At 37.4% G+C, this 25,353-nt stretch overlaps 3 protein-coding genes across 6 annotated transcripts; 2 read left to right on the top strand and 1 right to left on the bottom strand.

Annotated features, from left to right (window-relative positions):
* Positions 1-302: 302 nt before the first annotated feature.
* On the top strand, positions 303-8,355 carry LOC311299599 (uncharacterized protein). Its single transcript, XM_084423262.1, has 3 exons — positions 303-771; positions 3,970-4,496; positions 7,828-8,355. The coding sequence occupies exons 2-3, from the start codon at positions 3,991-3,993 to the stop codon at positions 7,967-7,969; spliced, it is 648 nt and encodes a 215-aa protein (XP_084279388.1). The 5' UTR covers positions 303-771; positions 3,970-3,990; the 3' UTR covers positions 7,970-8,355.
* chrac1 (chromatin accessibility complex subunit 1) lies at positions 8,355-9,774 on the bottom strand. The gene is made up of 3 exons (XM_084423263.1): positions 9,495-9,774; positions 9,151-9,277; positions 8,355-9,063 (listed from the first exon to the last, which is right to left on the bottom strand). Exons 1-3 carry the CDS (start codon positions 9,645-9,647, stop codon positions 8,984-8,986), a joined length of 360 nt encoding a protein of 119 aa, XP_084279389.1. The 5' UTR covers positions 9,648-9,774; the 3' UTR covers positions 8,355-8,983.
* Positions 9,775-10,337: 563 nt separating this feature from the next.
* crtc2 (CREB regulated transcription coactivator 2) lies at positions 10,338-22,106 on the top strand. 4 transcript variants are annotated; one of them, XM_084423259.1, is made up of 14 exons: positions 10,338-10,667; positions 11,797-11,898; positions 12,015-12,107; positions 13,132-13,193; positions 13,342-13,410; positions 13,608-13,708; positions 14,110-14,180; positions 15,370-15,413; positions 15,492-15,694; positions 15,803-16,254; positions 18,609-19,319; positions 19,399-19,455; positions 19,576-19,720; positions 20,833-22,106. In XM_084423259.1, exons 1-14 carry the CDS (start codon positions 10,488-10,490, stop codon positions 20,934-20,936), a joined length of 2,394 nt encoding a protein of 797 aa, XP_084279385.1. In that variant the 5' UTR covers positions 10,338-10,487; the 3' UTR covers positions 20,937-22,106. The 4 variants fall into 4 exon arrangements, with proteins under 4 accessions (XP_084279385.1, XP_084279384.1, XP_084279383.1 ...); XM_084423258.1 differs by having other exon boundaries at positions 10,363-10,667; positions 19,558-19,720; XM_084423257.1 differs by having other exon boundaries at positions 10,363-10,667; positions 18,591-19,319.
* Positions 22,107-25,353: the final 3,247 nt, after the last annotated feature.

Raw genomic sequence — 25,353 nt, 5'->3', positions numbered from 1 at the left:
TTCCTGTTTGCTGAGATAATGTTGGACTTCTTTTTTAAAAAGCAAAAAATCCCTCTGTTTATACAACCGTCTGTAAGTAAACTCAGATTGTGTGGATTCTTGCAAACCCAAAAAACAATGTGTTTCTGAGGCCAAAGTTGGTGCTTTCTTTTTCTCCCCAGACTACACTCCAAAACTAACATTTATATTGTACAGTTTAGCTCAAAGTAAGGCTTTTTTAACGACAATCCTTGTATATCTGTTAAAAATTAGTCATGGTGTTTATGAGTGTCTGAGAGAGTCAACTTTAAACTTTCTAACTTCAACATGAAAAGAAAAAAAGAAAAAGAAAAAACATGTTCACAGACAGGGAAGTCCTTAAAAAGTTTACAATGGCTGTGTTTCAAAACTAAGTGCATACCTACAAAGTGTTATAGAAGCCACGCAAATGATGTCCACAAATGCTGTCTAGATAGGCAGCACACTAGGTATTGAGACACGGCCACTCTTTCAGCTGCTCAAAACTTTGCAAGAACATCTTTAAGACGTTTAGCCTAATGTCTTTCCATTTCACTCGGTCTCTTTGTATATTAACGCTAATGGTTTTCGTTTAATATTGTTGTGTTTGTAAAAAATAAAAGGCCTCCTTTAGTTCGCGTAACTAACTTTAGTCAAGTGAGTTGTGAGCAGCTCTGAGTGGAGCTGGGAAGAGCGAGTCAGATTTTCCAATAGCTCATTTATGAGAAGCACGCAAGCTCTCTCTCTTCCTGCTGATCTACAACAGTCTCTGAGGTAAGTTTATATTAAATTTTGAATGCTTTTAACATTTCACGGTGTCAAATGCTTTTGCTTTACTAGTTGCAAGCCCAAAAGTTTTTTAAAGAGACGTTAGCGCAAAAACGCTGTTTTTAAAGTAATTTTCCTTAAAACAATAACGTTTAAATGCACGATGGCATTTCTACGTTTCATAAACGTGTCTTTACGTACCGGTATGTTAATTTTGCGACAGAGTTCGATGAAATATTTATTCATTAACTAGCTTTATTTATTTATCTTAGAATTTCGTCCGTGTTTTGCTGCAATAACACTTGAAGTCTACGTCTCTCCCGAGAGTGAACATTAAAACAAAATGATGAATGTAACGTTATTTGGATTTTAATATCTTATACTTAATATCCCATCTTAACAGCAATGGCAACTATATAGGATTAGGCTGATTCCCTCGAAAAGTGAATTCTGGGCACAATCAAAATTTTGTTTTAGCATGAAGACCAGCTCATAGCCTTATGGTAATACTTCGACCTCTTTTTTTTTGTCTGACTAACAAGTGGGAGTGTTGAGGAAATTTATTTGAAAACGATCATTATTTTGGCCCTTGGGTGGCTGCAATTATCATTAAACCTTATACACAAAAAGTTACAATGTTCTTTCATTACGTTTCTTGGTAAAATCCAAAAGAATAAATGGAATATCCAAAAGAATAAATATTTGGGGGCGTCCACTTCATTCCTAATATATCAACCTTTTTGGATCTGTATCTTTGGTGCCACTGGCAACTTAATACACTATTTTGTAGATGTCAGCAAAGAATAAAGCAGTTAATAATTTTAAGCTAACTTATCTTAAACATACTTTAATAACATATTAAAGAAAAGCAATGCATTAAAAATGCAACAACTGTAACAAGACAACAATTGAAGTCCCTCCTGTCTGATATGTACATGTGGTATTTCTGTTGTAATAAAAATGTCTGTTTAATGTACATCAAAAATGTTCAGCCTTCACATATGCACCACGGCAGGAAAAAAATATTGAAATTAAATTGTTATTTCTAGGATGTAGTGTTACCCCAAAATAGCAGTTTATTGATTTATTCAGTGAAAGTCCTTTCATTGTTAAGCATTGTATTAAGGTCTATTCAACCCCCATTGAAAATCAGGTTTATTGGCAAAATATACAGACATTCAGCTGTTTGCAATGACCAAATCAAAAGTAAATGAAATCGCCTCAACACAATAAATGTTTCAAGTGGTTTCCCCAAATTTAACTGAAAAAGCAACTTTTAATGACTTAAAATGATTCAACCCCTTCATGGCAAGCATCTTTAGTACTTAGTAGAACAGCCTTTTGCTGTTATGACCTGATACAAACGAGATGTAGAACCTGGCAGCGTTTCTGAGGAATCTTAGCCCATTCCTCATGAGCAATGGCCTCTAGTTCAGTAATATTCTTGGGTTTGTGTGCTGCAGTTGTTGCCTTCAAATCCCACTAGAGATTTTCTATGGGGTTCAAGTCAGGTGACTGTAACCCCTTTTCCACCAAAAAAGAACTGGTTTGGAACTGGTCCTGGTTCAAAGTTGGTTCAACTTGCGAACCTTCTCAGAACCTGGTTGTTTTTCCACTGACTAGAGAGCCCAGCGAACGACGTCATTACATCACTGTGTACGTTGCCATACGTCTTAGCTTTCCCAACTTCAAGCATAACAGTTACAATGTTGGACTACATCGTCTTTCTGCAAATGTTTCTCCTGGCTTTACGATCCTATATTGGGATCAGAAGACGACGTTTAGAACACATTTGTGCTGCTCGTCTGGGTTACTATAGACGGAGGTTACGTTCGAGAAGAAATTCGACAATAACCCCGATGTAAGCATGACGTGGTAAAAGAACGGTTCTAGTCCTGCAAAGAGTTGGTGCCGCTTTGGAACCAATTTTCCTGGCCGAGAACCGGTTCTTTGGCTGTCGAAACACAAAGAACTGGTTCGCGAGTAAGCACCGGCTCCGAACCGGCACCTGCCTTGGTGGAAAAGGGGTATGTGATGGCCACTGTAGAATCTTCCAGGACTACTACTTCAAGCCTTGGTGATTGCCTCAATTGCTTTTGTTTGATTTGTTCATTGCAAACAGCTGAAAGTCTGTACATTTTGCCAATAAACCTGATTTGCAATGGGAGTTGAATAATTTTGATTACAAAATTATATGCATCATGTGCTTACAAAGTCAGGAATATGGGTTTGATACACTAAGCTCACGTTGGTGCAGTTAACAGTTAAAGGGATAGTTCACCCGAAAATGAAAATTAGCCCATGATTTACTCATCCTCAAGTCATCCTAGGTGTATATGATCTTCTTTCAGACGAATACAATCAGAGTTATATAAAAAAATATCCTGTGCTCTTCCAAGCTTTATAATGGCAGGGAATAGATGTATATTTTTTGAAGTCCATCAAAGTGCATCTATCCATGATAAAAGTGCATCTATCCATGATAAAAGTGCATCTATCCATGATAAAAGTGCATCTATCCATGATAAAAGTGCATCTATCCATGATAAAAGTGCATCTATCCATCATAAAAGTGCATCTATCCATGATAAGAGTGCTCCACACGGCTCTGGGGGGTTAATAAAGCCCTTCTGAAGCGAAGCGAAGCGATGCGTTCGTGTAAGAAAAATATCCATATTTAAAACTTTATCGACTAAAATAACTAGCTTCCGGCAGACGGCCTACGCAAGTCAACTTACGCCAAAAGAGTAACACTTGATGTATGACGTAGGAGTAGCGTAAGCTTTGACGCCTCTCGCGGTTCAAACAAACAGGGCTGGGCAACAAACTCAAGCTCCTCCGACATTTCTCTTAAAAAATTCTCGTTTTAGACTTCTAATTCGTGACTGGTGTTTTGTTTTGCTCTATCCTCTGCGCTTCCGCGTTCGTCATTACGTTGTGCGTCAAGGTCAAGGGTTTCTCTTTCGCCATCTGCCGGAAGCTAGTTACAAAAAAATATACAGCCATTCACTGCCATTATAAAGCTTGGAAGAACCATGACATTTTTAAATATAACTCCGATTGTATTCGTCTGAAAGAAGCATGTCATATACACCTAGGATGACTTGAGGGTGAGTAAATCATGGGCTAATTTTCATTTTTGGGTGAACCAACTATCCCTTTAAGGACAGTTAACAAAAATCGCTTTCTTTCACTGCTATTTAGCGTCTGTTCGATAGCACCAGTATGCGGTTGCTCCAGGATAGAATGGGATGGACGTGTTTGTCCAGGTGCCTTTTCCTGCTGTACTCAGTGGGCAGCGTAGTGACCGAGCTCGAGCTGGACGGCTCGGACCGGGACTGGGACTGGGGTTCGGGATTACACGAGCTCCTAAACAGCTTTCCAGCAGATAGTCCTTTTCTCAGAGAGACGCCCGGCAGACCGGCCAACTGCACTCAGCGCTTCTGGCTGCCTCCGTCCTCCCCTGTGTGCTGGGATGATATAGCGGGACCAGAGGAGTTTGAGAAGTCACGCCTCCTCGTGCTGCAGAACAGGGCGGCACTGCAGGCTGTATCCACATCTAGTGGTGTCGAGGAAGGGGGGGCGTCCTATGACCAACAGGCCAGGGACGATGTGCAGGGCGTCCAGGCTGACCATCTCGTCGTGACTCAGACTGCCGACACAATGCAGAAGGTGTTCATGGATTTGGATGAGAAGAGGAAGGAGGAGAAAGAGCATTACACCTTCTCAAGGTAATTGAGTTTTGAATGTTTTCATGGTAATTCGTTTACTGTAAAGTCGTCTTTTCACTATCTCCATCAACGATAGACATTCATTTCCAATGGAGCTGTGTGGGGTTTCAACTAGTCTCGCGTAGCCAGACCTTCAGACTGACGGCAGGAGGTCTGGACTCCATTGCAGCTTTCATTGGCCAAGAATCACCTAGAGGCCGTCTGACTAACATGTAAAGCAACCAATCACTGTTTTTTTTTTTTTTTTACGTCATGTTTAGGTGTGTGAAAATGTAACGTCGATGTCCCTATAATATCAAACTCTTGTACGTATTTTAAAGTGTTTATGCCGTGAACTTTACATACTTCAGAAAATCCAGCGTTTAGTTGATCCTGATAAGCGCTCATTATCACAGTTTAAACACAGCGTATGCATTTGGCAGATGCTTTTATCCAAAGCGACTTACATTGCATTTTAAGGTACACATTTACATTCTTATCAGTTCTTGCTTTCCCTGGGAATCGAACCCATGACTTTGGCGTTACAAGCGCCAACGCTCTACTGTTTGAGCTACAGGAAAAGCCTGTAGCAAAACAACGGTTTGCTTTTTCCATAAGGGGGTTTGAAATCACGGCATCTTTCCAGGTGGAGACGCAACACACACGTCTCACGGAAATCCTGTAGAATTCAACCAATCAGATGATGACTTTGAAACTCCAGAAGAGTTTCTGATTTTGTGTGCCATATGCATCAGACGTTCAGCCAAACTGGTGTGACGTCTGAGACTTTTTTTTGCAGCGTAGGCAGACTTTTTGGATCCGATTTGAGCTTCGATTCAAGTGCATTGAAATATTTATTTTATATATATATAACTTTTGCAGATAGACTGCATGCAAACGCCCGACCGGATGTGATTCTAATTAAAACTGAGCACAAGGTGAAAATTAAACAAAAATATTCAACTTTTTAAACTATTTATATATATTATAATAAATAATATATTAGTAAATGTTGAAATTAACATTAAGATTAATAAATGCTGTAAAAGTATTGTTCATTGGTAATTCATGTTAATTAAAGTATTAACTAATGTTAACTAATGAAACCTTATTGTAAAGTGTTACCAAATAGAAATATATTACATTGATTTACATTACATTACTGAAATAAAAAATATAAAGTTAGATTTGAGGTGTTCGCCACTTTTGACCAGGACTACGAGTTTGACCCCTTAATGAGGAGAAACAAAATATTTTATGTTTAATGCTATATATATACAGTGCAATGCATAAGTTAATACACCCATGCTAAAGTTGACTAAAAAGAGGAATAAAAAATCATATTTTGGAAATTGAACTTAAAGGGATAGTTCACTTTGAAATTAATTTTTGATATGTTTTAGCTTACCTCAAGGGCATCCAAGATGTAGGTGTCTTTGTTTCCGCAGTAGTTTCAATTTTGATATTTTTAGGTCAAACCGTTCTTGTCTGTCAGTCATATAATGAAGGTCTGTGGTCACTGTCTCAAAACACAAGCACAGAGTCCAAATTAAAACAATTCCCCATCGTCCAAATGAAACAATTCCCCATCATAAGTACACATTGATGGCCTAAGACACGAAACGAGCGGTTTGTGTGAGAAAACGAACAGTATTTATATAGTTTTTAGCTCTTGAAAACAGCACACGTCCAAATGGTCTGACGGCGCGGGCGAGTATAGACGTATACATAGATGTCGCCTTGGCTACGGTTTCGTTCCAATGAACTGCAGTAGCGAAGGTGACATCTAGTGTATACATCTATACCCGCATAGATATATACACTAGATGTCGCTTTGCTACGGTTTCGTTCCAATGAACTGCAGTAGCCAAGGCGACATCTATGTATACATCTATACTCGCCCGCGCCGTCAGACCATTTGGACGTGTGCTGTTTTCAAGAGCTAAAAACTATATAAATACTGTTCGTTTTCTCACACAAACCGCTCGTTTCGTGTCTTAGGCCATCAATGTGTACTTAAGATGGGGAATTGTTTCATTTGGACGATGGGGAATTGTTTTAATTTGGACTCTGTGCTTGTGTTTTGAGACAGTGACCACAGACCTGCATTATATGACTGACAGACAAGAACGGTTTGACCTAAAAATATCAAAATTGAAACTACTGCGGAAAAAAAGACACCTACATCTTGGATGCCCTTGAGGTAAGCTAAAACATATCAAAAATTAATTTCAAAGTGAACTATCCCTTTAATGCCTTAATTTAAAAAATTAGGAAAAATCCAACCTTTAAGGACACCAATTTTCTTTGTGAATGAATAATGTATCGTAAATAAATAAATGTTCTTCCTTAAAATACATGGTGCATAATCAGCAATGCAAATCAAACTAGCTATTAGGCTAACTGAAATAAAACCATGCCAATCTCTAGGTATGGTGAAGGCTATGTGATGATGTGGGGCTATTTTAATTCCAAAGGCCAATGGAACTTTATCAGGATGCATAGTATCCTGGATCCATGAAGTAACTGGCCTTTAAAAATAAAAATCTGCCTGCCTCTATGGGAATTTAACATAGGGGTGTACTAACTTATGCACCATGTATTTTAAGGAAGAACATTTATTTATTTACGATACATTATTCATTCACAAAGAAAATTGGTGTCCTTAAAGGTTGGATTTTTCCAAATTTTTTAAATTAAGGCATTAAGTTCAATTTCCAAAATATGATTTTTTATTCCTCTTTTTAGTCAACTTTAGCATGGGTGTATTAACTTATGCATTGCACTGTATATATATATATATATATATATATCGGTCATGGGTTCAATTCCTGGGGAAAGCAAGAACTGATAAGAATGTAAATGTGCATCTTGAAATGCAATGTAAGTCGCTTTGGATAAAAGCGTCTGCCAAATGCATAAATGTAAATGTAATATATATATATTATAAGCATTAAGTAGTTTGAGAGTGTAGGGAGATTGACTCGATTACACCAGTTGCGATTTTTGGATTTGGGGAGATTACTCTGCAGAATCATGGGTAATGTAGTTTTGCAACAAGAATTCCACTGTTAAACACAATTCTTGTAAAAAATAATACAGGCTGATGGCTTCAACAAAAGCATATACCATCACTTAACAAACTTGCAGCCAATATAGGTCATTAGCATTAAAAATCAATTGCTCAATGGAGATAACTTTACAAAGAATGTTGCACTGTGTGTTGGAGATAGAGGAAAGACGGTATATGATTACATAATGTCAACACACGTTGTTTTCTCCTAAATCAAATAAATTCAGAAATGTTATAACACATGAAACAAGTTTCTCTCTCTGTCTCTCTCTCTCACAGTATGAAGGAGCAAATTGAAATCACGAAAGACTCCATTGCAAACAGGGAGCAAGTAGCAGCACTTCTGGAGAAACACCTTGCCAATCTGGAGAGGTCTTTGAACTCTATGCAACTTCGACTGGCCAAACTACGACCCCAGTAATTTAATTTAAGCAACACAAGCCCATGTTAAACGGACATGTGAAAAAAAAAAAAAGAATGCATGTTTTATTACAACATTTAATCACACAAACAAAAAAAAGACATATATGACCATATAATGCATGCTAACAGCATCCTGTACTTCTTTTGGTACGTTTTCCCCCCTCGTTCTTCCACTCTATTAAGTAAGTGAGTTACTAGGTAGTAGAAATAAAATCTATTTTTATACCCCCAGACTAAAGACTGTTCCATAATAAATTGTAAAGGTACAATTTTGTTATGCCAAATTTGTCTAAAATAGTCTGTGATCAAGAAAAATGTCACTTGCACAGTGGTTCATTTGATTTTGCATGACTGATTGCCATATTAAAAACAGGATGAACACATAACCAGCAAATGCATTTATTCAAATACAAAATCAAACGGTTCGAGCATTTAAAAACTATACAGTGCACTAGATAAATCTTCAGCTGCAGTCCAGACTCAAGTATGAATCAAATGTATTTTTACCATCAGCGGTGAAGTGGTTAAAATGTTAAAGCATCAGTGGTCATCAAATATACCTCTCTAAACCCTGAGAAATGTCATTTTATTTTGAAGATGCATACATAAGCAAAGTCTAATTTCACAATGAATGGAATGGACTGTATAGATGTTTGGATTTTTGCAGCTGAATGAAAAAACTAAATCTTCAAAAAACATACAAATCATGGTGACAAGTAGCAATAAAACACTACCAATGCATGACACAGCACCACATATACTGGTTTCCAGTGCTCACGGTGGTTCAGCTGTGAATCCGAAGCAGCTATTGAACATTTTAAACAGCATAGTGTAAGTGGGTGCTAAAACATACAGACTACAGTAAGTAAAACATGTATGTTACCTCTCTAAAACAACAACTCTTTGGGTGAAATGTCCTTATTTGTAAGACAACGTCCTATGACTTTATCCACTGTGTGAGGAAGTGGTCAGAACCAGTTCACAGTGATTTCCTCCGACTTGCTATTCATCACTACAGGTTGTCATCATCTTTGTCCATTTCTTCCAGTGACTTCAGATAATCTCTGGCCAAGATTTTCTTGGGAAGGATATCTAAAAATAGAAGAGACGAAACTGTTTACACACCACTTCATGTAGTTTGAATTGTGTTTGTCATCATTACAAATGACCAGGACTCACCAGTTAAAAACTGAAATGTTTCCGACTCCTCTGCTGCCCTGGCCAGATCACTGTATGACAGTGTGTTTGTCCCTTTACCGGAACCGTTTTTATATGAGGACAGAGCCAAGTGCTGGACAAAAAGCTCCTATAAAGTATGAAGATGTCACACAGTAATATAAACATCAGTCAATGATATAAGAGTCGTTCGCTAGTACTCTTACTAATGCGAGAGATATGAATTTAAACTAAAGGTTTAAACTGGTGTCGCAAATGTTCATTGCGACCAAATACAAAACAGGTTTTCAACTGAATAAGGCAGTTAGCCTGCCAACTGACCATTGATTAACAACACACCAAATTACCGTTGCTTTTGTTGTCAAGAAAAGAGCGTCCTGGTTAATACAGGACACATCGGGAGAACTTTTCATGATTAATCGCACCCTCGACATTGGCAGAGATATATTTTTACTGTTTGAAGCTTGCTCAACTTTCTCCTCCATGTTTCTATCAGACATGTTTCTGTTAGCAGCCGCTGTGTGGGTTAAGCTTAACGGAAGTAAATCAATCTACAGGCTTTCAAAGAGACGTCACTGGATGACGTTTACATGGGAACTGTAGTTTTCAGACGAATCGTTTGTAGTCCTTTGAGAATTTTGTCAGAAGAGAAAAAAAAAAGAGAGAAACAAATAAGTGTAAGCAGATGTTTGTTTGTTTTTTGTATGTATGTATTAGATATGCAAAGTGACCATATGTTTCTATCATTTTTATCTTTCATTTATTAGTGAAAGTGCTGTGTCAAATTATCTAAAATATTGGTTTTCAAACTTTTTGACTCCATAGCCCCACACATTTTTTTCACGTTAAATGTCAATTTATTAAAATAATCTAAAAAAAATAATAAAAAAAAATTTGTTGATGGGACGAATTAAAATGGCAAATATAACGTCATATTGTTCATTTTTTAAACATTTTAAATGTAACATAATTTATTAACTTTTTTTTAACGATTTAAACTGGTATAAAAGTATTTAAGTACACGTATTTCAATGTTTACTTTAATTAGGACGTTTTTTTTTTTTTAATGCGACAGAAAGTCTGGCAACAAAACTGTCCGCATGGTGGTCGTTAAATTGGTATAAACTACGTTTCCCGAAATACCAGAGTTGTTTTTTCCCTCCTCGACAGTAGTTGGGCGTGTGCACTTCACAGATAACGAATGAGCTTGGCAACGATGTTTACTACAGCGTTCAGGACTGCGTTACCCACAATGCATTGCTCACCGTTGTCAAAAGTCTTGCTTTCTTGGGTCACTTGTCGAACTCTGGCCAGCTAACTTTCTCTTATTTGACGAAATAATGCATCTGTCAGGCGCTATGCTTGGGGAAATAGGACACGGACAGGGGCCCGGAGCCGGACCAGCGCCTGGAACCTGCAATCCGCGGAAATTCAGCGAGAAAATCGCGCTTCACAATCAGCGACAGGCTGAAGACACAGCCGCTTTCCGAGAGGTTATGATGGACATTACTTCCATCAGGGTGAGTCTACTCGATACAGGACATGTCAGGCGTGTTTACGACACTCGTCATATATTTGACCTGGGCTCCGTTATAAGGTTATTGCGGCTGCTTAAACTCAGTTTTATTGATTCCTGACAACTAGCTTTAGGTAAAGCTACTGGGGGTTCTTAGGAAGTGCGATGTCAGAAACAAGAAATCAAAAAGGAAGTAAAAAAAATTACTTTATAGTGAACAGTTTGGGATTGTTCTCTTTGTACATGTATTAACCCTTTTAAAACCATTTACCCCAGCTAAAGTATTTTTACTTCTGCTTACCTTTCGTATAATAATATAACTCATATATAACATATTTTCTAAAATAAATTAATATTCAAAAACTGTATTTTACTTCTGGTCACGATTTTAACTGGATGGAAACTAGAGTCAAAAACTTCTTGTTGGACTATAAGATCCATTATAAAGTTTCAAACAATGAAGTAACATAATTACATAAGGACAATGCAATTGTTTTCCATAAATACATGCATATTTCGTTGTACTTTTACTTGTTTTAATGTAGCAATACGTCTTGTGAATCAATCAGCTAAAAATCGGGCTCAGTGTTTACATGTGTGATCATGACTTGCATGAGACAGCAATATTCATAATAAATCAATAACATTAGACCCTTGAAATATTTTATGTACCCAAATATGGTAGTTGTAGCTCTATGATGATGTTTTATGAAGTTAAAGCAGTGTTAAACAGTTCTGGTCACGTAACTATTTACAGCAGATGTAAAAAAAAAAAAAAAAAAAGGTTCACCTGAAATCTAGACCGTATTAGACCCTTTAAAATCAAAAGTAAATTGTAGTAAGATTTTTTGTGGTTACCATCTGTATATGGACTTGTGATTCAGCAGGTTCACAACGTGGATTAGGTCAATGCACATAAATAGCACTTTGTCAGTCACTCATCTAGGGTCTGTTTCACATCAGTGTTGCAGACTGAGGCAAAGGGATCTGTAAATCCCAGGTACAGTGTCTGTTTTTTAAATGATGATGTAACAGGTGTTGGTTCCCCTGAGGGTAAAGCATTCTGTGGGGGAGAGAGAGAGATTTGTGTTGTGCTACTGTGACCAGTGTGCATCTATTCATTCCCTCCTCAGGTTCAGGCTGAGAGAGTTCGGCAAACCAGTGACTTGGTCCCGTATTATGGAGGATCGCTGCCAAATGTCAATCAGATCTCAAGATGCTCCACGGAGAGCCAGGTGAGGGATTTTTCTTGCATTTTTAATATCATTATTATACAATTATGTTTCTTTTTCAATGTCAGGCCTTGCTCTTTGAATGAATTGCATTTGATTTGCCTTTCTGCTATTTACAGTACCCGAGTTATCTCACACAGCAGCTCCTAGAGGCAGATGAGGAGTACAGAGACGTCCAGCCCAGTCCTCTCGGCAGGCCGCACCGGAGACATGTATCCCCACGTTTACAATGGCTTATAAGGTTACACTTTATTTCGATGGTCCACTTTAGATGTTCTAGTAACTTTGCAACTACATGTCAACTAGCTCTCATTAGAATATTAGTTAGGGTTTGGGTAAGTAGACATGTAGTTGCAAAGTTACTTATAGGTAGTAGAATGTCTAAAGTGGAGCATCAAAATAAAGTGTTACCGCTGATAATCTTACAGATGCATGTTTATAGTCATATGAAAGGAATATTGCAACAACTCTGAACAGTTATGTTTAATAATGGTAATTTTCACCACCACCGGAGAGGCCATGTAAATTGTTATTAGTGAATATATATATATATATTTCTATTTATGTTATTCTTTTAACTGCATTAAGTGCTACACAGTATTACACTTAAGTACACTACCATTCAAAACATTCTATAAGATTTTTTATAGAAATTAATACTTTCATTTAGCAAGGATGCATTAAATTGATCAAAAGTGACAATAAAGACATTTTTAATGTTACAAAGAAATTCTGCTTTCAAAAATATTCTGAAATTCTGCAACAAAAATATTAAGCAGCTCTTTCGGCATTGGTGATAATAGTGATAATAGTAAATGCATCCTTGCTGAATAAAAGTATTGAGTTCTTTAAAAAAGAATACAAATCTTACCCTGATCTTTTGAATTGTAGTGTATCACAGTTTTCACAGAAATATTAAGCAGCAAAAATTAAATTAAATATTTCTTGAGCATCAAATCAGCATATTAGTATGATTTCTGAAGGATCATGTGACACTGAAGACTGGAGTAATAAAATTTTTATAATAGTTCATAATATCACTGTTTTTACTGTATTTGAGCATACTGTAAGAGAAAAAACCTTTCCGACCCCAAACCTAGTGTATAATCTGTCAATTATTTTTAACATACTAAAACAATAATCATAAACAATTGCAGAATGTATGGATCATTGTAGGTTGCAAGGTCTGAGAAGAGCCAAAATCCATTATTTTTAAGCCTTAACTTCATTTCACAGTTTGAAAGCGCTCCCTATCTCTCTACCCACCTCTCTCCTCCTCGAGGTCCTAACTGGAGAAGGTAAGGTTATAGAAGAAAGTGTGCTGAAGTCTACCACAATCATGACATTACCTTTAGGTGCACAATCATGGGGTTTGAGCTCCCTTAATTCTTTTAGTGCCAGTACTTTGATTAGTTCTTTTAAGTACTTTTGCTTGTGTCCAAGCAGAAACTGGTCCAGTTGTTCTGCCACTGAGAAGAGCCAGATGGTCCGTCTTCCTCTGACAGCTCTAAATAGGTAAACAGAAGTCGGAAGAAGACTGCTGATCCAAGATCAGCTCTTGCGTGTGTACAATAATGGTATTAGTTACGCCCACTGAGCTCTCTAATTGAGGATGAACTTGCTTAACTCTGGAAGATTTAGAAAATGTTATTGACTCCCACATCACCCTGCTCACTACGCCCATAACTCTCTAATCCTATTTATCCTCTCAGAACCAACTCTGACTCAGCCCTCCACACCAGTGTGCGAAACACCCAGTTACATGGCCATCCCAAATCTGCCCAAACCCTGAACCCTCAAACCAGACACCATGGTGAGTTTAACAGTTGCTTTATCTTGTTAGATACATTACCGTTCCAATTTTTGGGGTCTGTGAGATTTTCTTTGTTTTTGTGAACACTTTAATTCAGCAAGGACACATTAAATTGATCAAAAGTGACAGGAATGAATTAAAATAGCAAACAATTAATTTAAATTGTAATAATATTTTTACAGTTTTTACAGTTTTTTTTGATCAAATCAATGTAGCCTTGTTGAAACTTAAAAAAAAAACATTAAACGGTAGTACAGGCTAACTGTATAATCAGTCAGTAAACTTCACTTTAAAAAAGACTGTTGCAGATATTAACATGACATGAAAATATTATTTATATAATATTATAAGTATTTTGTCTTAAATTACTTGCTTATTTTGATTGAAACCTATTCTTCAAGGATTTGCGCATCCTGCACCACTAATTGAAGAAAATATTCAAGAGGAGACACAATCTCCCAAACTAAAGAAGGTATTTATTCTGCCTCATTGGTGAATTGTTCTTAAAGTGCCCCTATTATGCTTTTTATGCGAATGTTACATTTCATGCTGTGTGTAATAAAGCTGTTTATGAATGTAAAAGGTTATAACAGGGTTCCCACGGGTCCTTGAAATCCTTGAAAGTGTGTGAATCTGGAAAAAAAAGATTTCAAGGCCCTGGAAAGTTCTTGAATTTATTTTGTGCAAAAAATTCCATATTATTCGCTTCGGTCTGCTAATGTTTTATTTCGCCAACACTTCGTGGCCTATGCATACTAGCTTGCTTGATTATCGTTAGTTACGTGCATTTACGCGTTACGTTAAGTGTTTCCCGCGTGAGGTACTTTGTTGTACGTTGCCATGACGTTCACGCGCAAAACTGTAACAATGTATCTTGCGAGGTAACACAATGTAACCTTGCTCTCACTTCAAATGTGTCCGCACATTAAGTCCTCGAATTTGAGGGTATTGGACCTGGAAAGTCCTTGAAAGGTCCTTGAATTTGAAGTTAACCAAGGTGTGGGAACCCTGTTATAAAGATCAAAATGAAAAACTAAAGTTATTGTCCCCTTGAAGAAAGAATCGATTCTGAACTGCTGAGATGAGACATCAGTAATTCCAGTCTCACTATTACATACCTACGTAACAATGTAACAAATTTGCATAATGCCAGCCTATGGTCTTCATTGGCTGCCCGCGAACAACATCTACTTTGACCCTCAAACACTAGTTATACCTGAGGCCTGGAAGAATTTGGATTGTGTTGTCATTGTCAACATGTCGAGAAGACACTTTGATGCACATCACTGGCTCGAATTGATATCATAAAACTGATGCCATCGTTACTGTTCGTATCACTGTGTATCAAGACCTGAGGAAGCCTGCAGTAGTGAAATTCAGATATGGTAATAGGCGTTTTGTTTCTGACACACACTGTGAGCAGTTGACCAATCACAACAGACTTGGACGTCTGACCAATCAGAGCAGAGTATGCAGGGGTTCAATGAGACTGAATCTTTGAGAAATTAGGTGATGCGCAATGTTTTTTGACATTTGATGCATGTTAAGCCGAGACCTCCACAACACAATCAGGAACCTCTAAAACAGCATAACAGGGGCGCTTTAAGCACTTTATTTGATAACCCAAATGCTCATTATCTCCATTGCATCTTCTTTTGTAGTTTCCCTCAATGTCTTCATCAGAATGTGAAATGCCTGTAATTCAGTAAGTTCCTTTCAGTCCTAGTAATTAAGCCATCACAGTTTTTCTTCTATAAACAGTGTATGTTTGCTGTCTCTCCAGCAACTTCCCATTGCCTGATCAGCAGGTATCTTCCCTCCCTGTCCCATCGGCCCTCAGTACGTGTGGCTCTCTTCCAGACCTCTCCAGCCTGCACCTGCCTTCTCCTCTTCCTGCAGGCCAGGATTCTGAGCACCACAGCGGTGCCGATCACCTGAACAACACCTCCATGCACTCTGGCCTTATGGCTGACTTTAACTTGCCAGGTTTGCAGAGGGTTTTCACCTTATTTATGCCAAGGATCCCCATAATGATCATTTTTCAGTGGAGAAACAACAATGATGCAAATAAATGACACAATTTTGTCTTTTCAGGTCTGTCCTCATCTCTTCAGGCATCTTTAAGTAACCCTTTGCTCCAGTCTTCACACAGCAATCCCAACATCCAGACCTGTCTCAGCAGCCACTCCCTACCCAGCTCCCTGAGCTCCGCTTCCTTGCGCCTGTCCCTTAGCAATTCTTCCCTGCATTCATCGCTCAGCAACCACTCCCTGCAGTCCTCCCTCAGTAGCTCTTCTCTGAGTAACCAGTCCATCCAGTCATCTGCCAGCCGCTGCAGTCACAGCAGTGGAATTGGTGGCTCTCCCTCTTGCTCCTCTTCCTCTCTCTCTGGTTCTCCACGTGTAACTGGCCTCGCCCATGCCACCACATCACGGAAGAGAGCCCAGCTCAGCCCACTCATTGTGCCCAGTGGCGGAGAGTCCCGCTGGCAGCATCCAAAGCAGTTTTCACCCACAGTGTCTCCAACCATGTCTTCTATATCACAGGCAAGATATGAAGATTGTTGATAATCATACTTGCTCACAGACTGTCTGTGGGTCCTTAAACATTTTTTTGTTTATTTAACACTTTATTTTACAGTGTCCTTGTTACATATGATACATGTACTTACCATAGTAATACGAGTAAATGATGCATTATTACATGCAATTAACCCTCAACCAAATCCTAATCCTTTAGTAAGTACATGTAGTTAATTATTATTACTCAGTACTTAAATATCTAATTACACTGTAACAATGACACCTTTAAATAAAGTGTAACCATTTTTTTATATAGTACTATAGTATTTTTTTTAATTAGCTTTAATTCATCCATCCATCCATCCATCCATCCATCCATCCATCCATCCATCCATCCATCCATCCATCCATCCATCCATCCATCCATCCATCCATCCATCCATCCATCCATCCATCCATCCATCCATCCATCCATCCATCCATCCATCCATCCATCCATCCATCCATCCATCCATCCATCCATCCATCCATCTATCCATTCATCCATCTATATAATTTAATCATGACAACTCTTGAAATAGTTTGAGCATGTTATTGAATATGGCAGTGTTAATGTATTTGGTCTTGGTAGACTAGATCTGCTTTAGATCTGAAATTTCAGAAACATCAGCACTGGCATGACTCTCTGCACGCTAGACATGCTGCCAGTCAGACCAGACTATTTAAAGGGTTAGTTCACCCAAAAATGAAAACTGTGAGTAATTGCTCACCCGCATGTTGTTTCAACCCCGTAAGACTTTCGTTCATCTTCGGAACACAAATTAAGATATTTTTGATGAAATCTGAGAGCTGTCTCACTCCTCCATAGGCTTCTATGTAATCGATATCTGCCTGCCCAGAAAAATTAGTAAAGACATCGTTAAAATAGTCCAATTGACTACACGTTGTGTAACAGCGCAGCGCTTCTGGGTTGTACGTCAGAACATAGGCTCACTATTCTGTGGGAGACCTCTTGGGGAAAAAACAGGTTGCTGCTGGAAGAGGTGTTAGTGAGGCCAGGAGGGGGCGCTCACCCTGTGTATGTGTGGGTCCTAGCGCCCCAGTGTAGTGATGGGGACACTATACTGTCCTTCGGATGAGACGTTAAACCGAGGCCCTGACTCTCTGCGGTCACAAAAAATCCCAGGATGTCTTTGGAAAGAGTAGGGGTCTTGGCCAAAATCCTAATCATCCTTATATATACTGATTGGATTCATAACTCTGTCTCCTCTCCACCAGTAAGCTGGTGTGTGGTGGGCGTTCTGGCGCAATATGGCTGCCGTCGCATCATCCAGGTGGATGCTGCACATTGGTGCTGGTTCCCCCTCTTCTATGTAAACGCTTTGAGTGCAGAGAAAAGCGCTATATAAATGTAATGAATTACAATTACATTACATTATATGTATATATGTATACATCATGGATTAGAAAAACTTTCTTTATTTTGATCAGGTACTCATAGTGTTTTCATTTAGTTTGTTAAGAAGATTTATTTTTTAAATTGGCATTAAAAGGTCTTAAAGGAGTCATAACCTGCAATTTTCACTTTTCCACGAGAATCAATGTATGTTATGATCGACTAACGATTATACACTGGCCGGGAAGCCGATATTTAAAAGTGAAGCGTTTGTTTACCTCAGGGTAAATAAACCAGCGCGCGTGCACGCGCACTCAAATACGAGATTTTGATTTCAGCTCCCTCTTGACGTCATGAGGTAGTAGGATATACCATATATGGACACCGCAGCAGGAAGCCCCCCTTCCCCTCTCCCCCTCATCTTCAGTTCAGTCGAGAAAGATGGAGAAACCGAGTGCACACCGGACTTGCTCTGTGGTTGATTGCCATAAAAACATGTAAATGTGTGTTATCTCCCAAAATCGGACGAAACTATCAGGGACCAGTGGATGAAATTCATTTTTAATGACGCTGTCCCAACAACCCTTTCAACTGGCGTGCAGAGCCATATAGAGCGTCCACGACAGCCAAAACATCGCATTGATCTCGCGAGACAATAATGCCTTCAGAAATAAGGGTAAAAGTAGGTCTGTGTTTATTTTTTTTCCACTTCTCTTTTTTAGAAGGGCCTGAAAGACTATAATACAGCAGTAGGTATCAAATGTAATACTAGGTTATGACTCCTTTAAATTTAATACCATAAACATGCAGATATACTCTGGATCACCTAGAAGTTTCAGAACAAAGTAACTTGCATCTTCCTGTTCACAATTTCTTATTTTCTTATTTATTATGTTCTAATAATTTATTTTACTATTTATTCTTTTATTTATAATAATATTAATTTATTGTTATTTATATTTAGTATGAATGTTTCTCACAGGGTGCTCCTCTTCTCAACCCCAACAAAGTTCAGAAGGAGACAAAGCCACCAGCATATCCCTGCAGTCAGCATCTCCGCTCCGCGCCTCCGCTGTCCCATCAGCCAATGCGGCAGTATTTCCAGCCAGAGGCGCAGGATCAGTCTATCCCAGAGATGGAGCAGTGGATTCAAAATGACCACCAGCCACAACATCAACAAACACACAATCAGACGCAACAACATCACACTCACAAACACAGTCGGCACCTGCAGCATCACTCACAACTGCACGCTAAATATCAACAGCAGTTACAGTATCATTCCCAGACTCAACAACCACACGTATCGCAGCAAGCGATTTCCCAGCAGCAGCAACAACATCAGCATCATCATCAGCTCTACACACAGTTCCAGCATCATCAGATGTCTGGGGAGCAGTGGCATGTGCCTTGCCAACAGGGCCAATATCAAGGTCAACATCTACATCAATCCGCATCTTTCCCCTCTCCGGATCAGGAGAAAAACTGGAATCATATGACAGACACGCACGACTTGCAACACATGCAGGTGAAACGTAGACACTGTATGCAGATGCAGGACGAAGCAACACCCCAGTCTAAAGCCGCTGTCCACGAGACTCAAGGAGAGGGATTGAAAGTCACTCATAGTAAGGAAAGTGAAGTAGACGGAGCAAATCCAAGTTTGCAGGATAAAGGTTTCGAACTAAACAAGGTGAGCCCTGTTTGCGATAGAGTGTGTGTGTGTGAACCGGACTTAATGAAGATGATGAAAAACACCTTTTTTGTTTCAGGAATCATACGTCGGCTTACATCTTACCCCTAGCCAAGCAAAGGCCCTTTCTCAGCAGGTACATTGCTTATTTCATTAATCATCAGCTTAGATTGCACACGTATACACTGTCTTGGCCATATGGTGTGTGGCTGAGCTGCATTTACCACTGATTTTGAAGATTTCTCTCCCCGCTCAGCTTGGAGCGCTTCAGAAGGATCCTCTAGGCGGCAGTAGAGGGTCAGATCTGAACTGTGAAGCTTCAGAAAGCAGTGAACAACCACAGCAGAACCAAAGCTGCAGTGCTGGAGACACACAAAATATGTTCAACATCAACTTAAATGGTAAGATTAACATATGAGCTGCCAGTTTAATCCTGTAAAGCCTGAAGTATGAAATCATAGTTAGCTTTTTATATTTGATGCATATGTAGTATGATATAGGAGAATATGGAGCACACACACTGGAGGAGAAAAAAAGAGGCTCAAACTGAGAGAAAAAAATGCATTGTGAAATATTATTACAAATTAAAATAACTGTTTTAGATTTGAATGCATTGTCAAATTTAATTTATTCCTGTGATATCAAAGCTGAATTTTCAGCATCATTACTCCAGTCTTCAGTGTCACATGATCCTTCAGAAATCATTCTAATATGCTGATTTCCTGCTTAAAAAAACATTTTTTATTATTACCATCACATTAATATTTTTGTGGAAATGTTGATGCTTTTTTCAGGATTCTTTGATGAATAGAAAGTTCAATGAACAGCAATTATTAAATGTATTATATAGAAATATTTTTATAGACATTTATAAATGTCTTCACTGTCACTTTTGTGTATTAATCCACAAAAATATTAAGCAGCAAAAACAGTTTTTAACATTGATAATAATAATAATAATAATCAGAACTGTTTCTTGAGCAGCAAATCAGCATTTTAGAATGATTTCTTTGTATGATTTATCATGTGACACTGAAGACTGGAGTAATGATGCTACAAATTCAGCTTTATCATCGACAGGAATAAATAAACAATTTTAATGTATTGAAAACAATTATTTTAAATTGAATTGTAATAATATTTCACAATATTACTGTTTTTACTGGATTTTTTTGATGAAATAATTGCAGCCTTGGTGAGCTTAAAAAAATTAATGTTTCCAGACTTTTGACATGTACTCTATAAAAATTTGTGGAAATTTCACAGCAAAGAGACACGTGAATCTACTTGAAATGGGGCGTTTTTAGAATTATATTAAAATACCTATTACTTGCTTAAAAAGTATGAACTATAAATCAGACAACAGATTGTGTACACATTTTTCAGCAAAGTTGAGTGATTTTGTTGTTGTTTTATAGACTACACTGTAGTGCAAATGTCTTGTCATATTTCATTTTAGATCCTCCTGTCATTCACTTATTTCTCTCACCGATTAATTCTCCACCTTTTTCAGACCCGTCATCCTGGCTGGACCAGGACATATCAGGTCTGCCGGACTCCATCCTGGAATTTGATCTAGAAACATTTGGCCTGGACAGTAACTTAGGTTGGCCATGAATGTGTCATAAAAGTGCACGAAAACATCCATAATTGTGACACATTTATTTTTGGACAAGTACCTTTTTTTTAAAGGAACGTTTTTGCCAGGGAACTCGAAATATATAGTCCTTCGAGTCAAATAGAATGTAAACTATAAATTGGCTTAAAGGTCCTATAAAGGGAACAAACATGAAAATTATGTTTTAATAAATAGGTTTTGCACACAAAGGTCTTAGATAGCAGGTCTATGTGCCTTAATATGAAGCTTTAGTTATATTTAATTATCAATAGAATTGAAATAGGTTATGTACAGATACATGTGGTGATGTCATGTATGAGTTGATTAGGACATGTACATGTTCACAAACCGCATAGAATTGCCCGATTAATATGGAAATATAAGAACATATTTTTGGCTAGTTTTAGGCCAACTTCTTTAACTAACCATGTCATGATGGTTAAGATAGTAAACAAGCTTTTACTCTATGTCTAACTCCGACTTGGCTTAAAGATTTGATCATATCCATTTGTTTTTTCATGTTATAGTCTTTATGTTGCAGTGTTTTCTCTGGGGGGTCATTTTTGTGACTTTTTGTAATATACTGTTGCCTTTGAATTTTCATATTATCATTTCGTTGCCGTTTTATCATTCACAATTATATTCATAATGCAGTTTTATCATATTTTCATATTGATTTTGCTTTATCACTCTCTGGTAGAGGTGATACTGTTATTTTACAGTATTTGTCTTCAATATGAAATCAAATTTATTGAGATTTTTCTCAGTAAACATATGCATTTTCATGACTGATAGAATTTGGGGTTCGTTTACATGACAACTAAAAACAGAAACATTTTTCCTTTGCATTTTTTGGAAAGTTTCGTGTACAAACGGTCCCGTTCACATGGATCCATAAAAACGACAAAAAAAAGCTGTATTATTTTGCCAGGCCAGTAGGTGGCGATGTTAATTTGTAAAAAAAAAAAAAAAAAATTGACTGAACACGTAATATAAATAATAACCATTTTTACCAAATTCGCGGCCAAATAAATGGCCAAAACGCATACAGATTTTTCTGTTTTTAGTTGAAAACTTTCATGTAAAACGGCCTCTTAATAACATAATTTGAACAGTAACACCATCTGTAAATTCCATAAAGTATTGCAATTAAAAAGTGGACTAATGCATCCAAGTGTACGCTTTCAAATATTGTTACTAGTAAGTGTGGGACTGATTTACCTCAGGTTCACCCTCACAGTGAAGTCAAACATGTCTTTGTGCATTAATATGCAAATTGTACCTATAATACTTAGTTAAGATTAAATCATTTAGCAAATGATTAACCCCAGTATAAGTGCTAACGCCCATAGGCTCAAAAGTGATGCATCATCCACACCAACTCCAACTAAAGCCCAGTTTGTTTGTCCATTTCTCTGGTAAACCATCACATGCGCAGATTTTCAGATCTAGTGCTTATATTCCACAATTCAGTTTGTCATCTTAATTTGTAAAGTTCATATTCATTTTAATGACGGCTTAAAGAATTGAACAGTGGACATGCAGGAAAAGAATTGCTCATTTGGGATGTGAATGAAATGCAGATTTTTCATATTTTGTAATTTTATTATAATCATTATGTTTTTCTATTGTATTACATAAATATATATACACAAGAATGATTTCTGAAGGATCATAAGACACCAAAGACTGGAGTACTTGCTGATGAAAATTCAGCTTTGCATCACAAAAATAAATTACATTTTAAAATATATTAAAAAAGAGAACCATTATTTTAAATTGTAATAATATTTCATAATATTAGTTTTTTTTTTTTTTTTTTTTTTTAACTGCAGGCTTGATGAGCATAAGAGACTTCTTTCAAAAACATTAAAAATAGTAATGTTTCCAAACTTTTGACCTGTACTGTATATATATATAGCTATTTAGATTTGATTTATTTTTATTTCATGAACGATTTTTTTAGATTCAATGCCCTCCTCTTTTCCCCACCATTTAATCTCTCTACTTTTCCAGTAAAATGATTGTGTTTCCAGTAAAAAGTGTTCAGATGCACCATTCTTGCAACAACCGAAGAACTATCACCTGCTTTATCCTTCTCCTGCAGATTAAAACTCCCTGTATCCCTTTCCCTCTCTCTTTTTTTCTCTCCTTTATGTCACTTGCATCTCCATAAACCACTTATATTATCATCTCACTGTCTTTCACTGTCTCTATTATAAGTTGCTGATCCTTCTCAAATTCCTCAAATCTCCCAGCGACAGAAGCACAGGTCTAAAGTTGCTCTCATATCCTTAATCGTGCAAATGAAGTTGAACCCAGAATGCACTGGTGACCAGTCTGTCAGATCCTGTATATGACTCAAGATTCCTCTCCTCTCTCCCTCCTTCTCCTTCCCCTGTGCGTAATAGAGTTAACAACATATAAAAGGCATGGAGAGAGCGGTGAATGAGTCCCTAAGTGTTAGGGTGGATTATCCCTGTGCCTGTATCCATGGTTTACTGGGCAGCCATAGAGCACCTAATGGGATAAGGGGAGAGCGGAACGGTAGGTGAGGCCTGTCTGACTCTCTCATCCGATCTCTTCCACTGGCCTGAGTGAGGACAGCCAATCCTTTAACCCTTGTGCATTGTTCAAATTCACTTCCCTTTCGTTATGTTCGTGGCTGAAAACAGCCACTACTTTGAACTGCGGTAAAAATGTATCAGATAAATATAGTGTCACACACACACACACTTTATTATGCTATTATACTCCATATAAACTCCATATAACTCCATGTAAAAGCCAGAGACTAAGCTTTTTTTTTTTGCACAGGCCTATCTAAAGGGTTAATGGTGCCATCTGGTTATCAACAGTAAAAATTACAAATTTTACCTCTTCCCAACAGGGAAAACCACCAACAATCAAAAATGCATGATTATATGGTGTCATGGCTTTGCAATAAAAAAATGTGGTTATAATGGAAGTCAATGGGGCAAAAACAGCCACGAACAGTAAATGAGGGAGAAAAAGTTCAAATCTGATGCTGCACAAAAACTACCAATGCATCAAAACCAATGTTGTTTCTAATCTTTGACATGTCCAAGACTGTGATAAAAGGTTAAAAAAAATCCAGTCCACAATCACATTTTATATTGAAAATCAGTCATTTTGTGGGTTTTTCCCCAAATCAGTGACATCATTTACGAATTTGGCAATTAAAGAGTTAAAATCCTGTTTTTTTTTTTTTTAAACATTTAGTATTTTTGAGCAGGACTGAGGTTGATTAATAGATTTATGCAAAAAAAAAAATTGAAAAAATTATTTATCTGATACATTTTTACAGCAGTTCAAAGTAGTGGCTGTTTTCAGCCACGAACATAACGAAAGGGTAGTGAATTTGTCCACAGTGTATACTGTTGAGTTTTTGAAAAATTTCAATGCATTTTCCCAAAATATGTGTCAAAATAAGATTTGTCACCAAAAATCATTCCATTTGCTGAAACACAGAGAAAGTTATGGCCAAATTAAGACTCAAAAATACCCCATAGTGGATGAAAACATCCCCAACAGCACATAAGGGTTAAAGAAAGATGGATATAACCAGATTCACAGAAACACCGTTGCTGCTCTTTTTCAGAATTCTGATACAAATTTCAGTGCTTTTATCCCTTCAATGTTGACCAGTAATGTTTGAACATAATATAATTAAGATTACGTAATTAGATGTGCCGATGGTGTTACATGCATACTCTGACACAAGACACTTTTTTGCTATTTGTGACCCTGGATGACAAAACCAGTCACGAGTCGCACGGGTATATTTGTGGCAATAGCCAACAATACATTATATGGGTCAAAACTCAAAATTATCGATTTTTCTTTTATGCCGAAAATCATTAGGATATTAAGTAAAGATCATGTTCCATGAAGAAATTTTGTGAATTTCCTACTGTAAATATATAAAACATTTATTGTTGTGAGTGAATGCAGCATTAATCGAACATAAATTGACAACTTTAAAGGTGCTTTTTTTCTTGACCAAATATTGTCCTATCCTAACAAACCATCAATGGAAAGCTTATTTATTCAGCTTTCAGGTGATGTATAAATCTCAATTTATAAAAATGTACCCATGTGACTGGTTTTGTGGTCCAGGGTCACATTTTTCTAGGACATTATATCACATCACTATATTTTAACAATGTACAGAAGGCCCAAAAAGTCTGAGACCACATGAAAGTCTGGAGTCTAATTCACTGCACATTTTAGAATAAAAAACAACAACATCTAAAACAAAGAAAAGTTCTACTGAAAAATGAAAACTATCACTCAGCCTACTAATGAAAATAATTGTATTAAAATGCAAAATTGGAGTATTTGGTTCCGATTTTTGGACCCCACTCAATATTCAGTGAATTAAGAAAAGTTGAA

This window comes from Rutilus rutilus (genome assembly GCF_951802725.1).
Source record: "Rutilus rutilus genome assembly, chromosome: 11".
Lineage (NCBI taxonomy): Eukaryota > Metazoa > Chordata > Actinopteri > Cypriniformes > Leuciscidae > Rutilus > Rutilus rutilus.
This window is presented reverse-complemented; position numbering and strand designations above follow the sequence as displayed.

Excerpts from the sequence above, each read along its gene's own strand:
- LOC311299599 (XM_084423262.1), top strand. The coding sequence starts at position 3,991 with ATGCGGTTGCTCCAGGATAGAATGGGATGGACGTGTTTGTCCAGGTGC. Across the intron at positions 4,497-7,827 it reads GAGCATTACACCTTCTCAAG|TATGAAGGAGCAAATTGAAA; the intron begins GTAATTGAGTTT and ends TCTCTCTCACAG.
- crtc2 (XM_084423256.1), top strand. The coding sequence starts at position 10,488 with ATGCATCTGTCAGGCGCTATGCTTGGGGAAATAGGACACGGACAGGGG. Across the intron at positions 12,108-13,131 it reads GCAGGCCGCACCGGAGACAT|TTTGAAAGCGCTCCCTATCT; the intron begins GTATCCCCACGT and ends TTCATTTCACAG. Across the intron at positions 16,255-18,590 it reads CCATGTCTTCTATATCACAG|TATGAATGTTTCTCACAGGG; the intron begins GCAAGATATGAA and ends ATTTATATTTAG.
- chrac1 (XM_084423263.1), bottom strand. The coding sequence starts at position 9,647 with ATGTCTGATAGAAACATGGAGGAGAAAGTTGAGCAAGCTTCAAACAGT. Across the intron at positions 9,278-9,494 it reads TCTTGACAACAAAAGCAACG|GAGCTTTTTGTCCAGCACTT; the intron begins GTAATTTGGTGT and ends CATACTTTATAG. Across the intron at positions 9,064-9,150 it reads AACATTTCAGTTTTTAACTG|ATATCCTTCCCAAGAAAATC; the intron begins GTGAGTCCTGGT and ends TTCTATTTTTAG.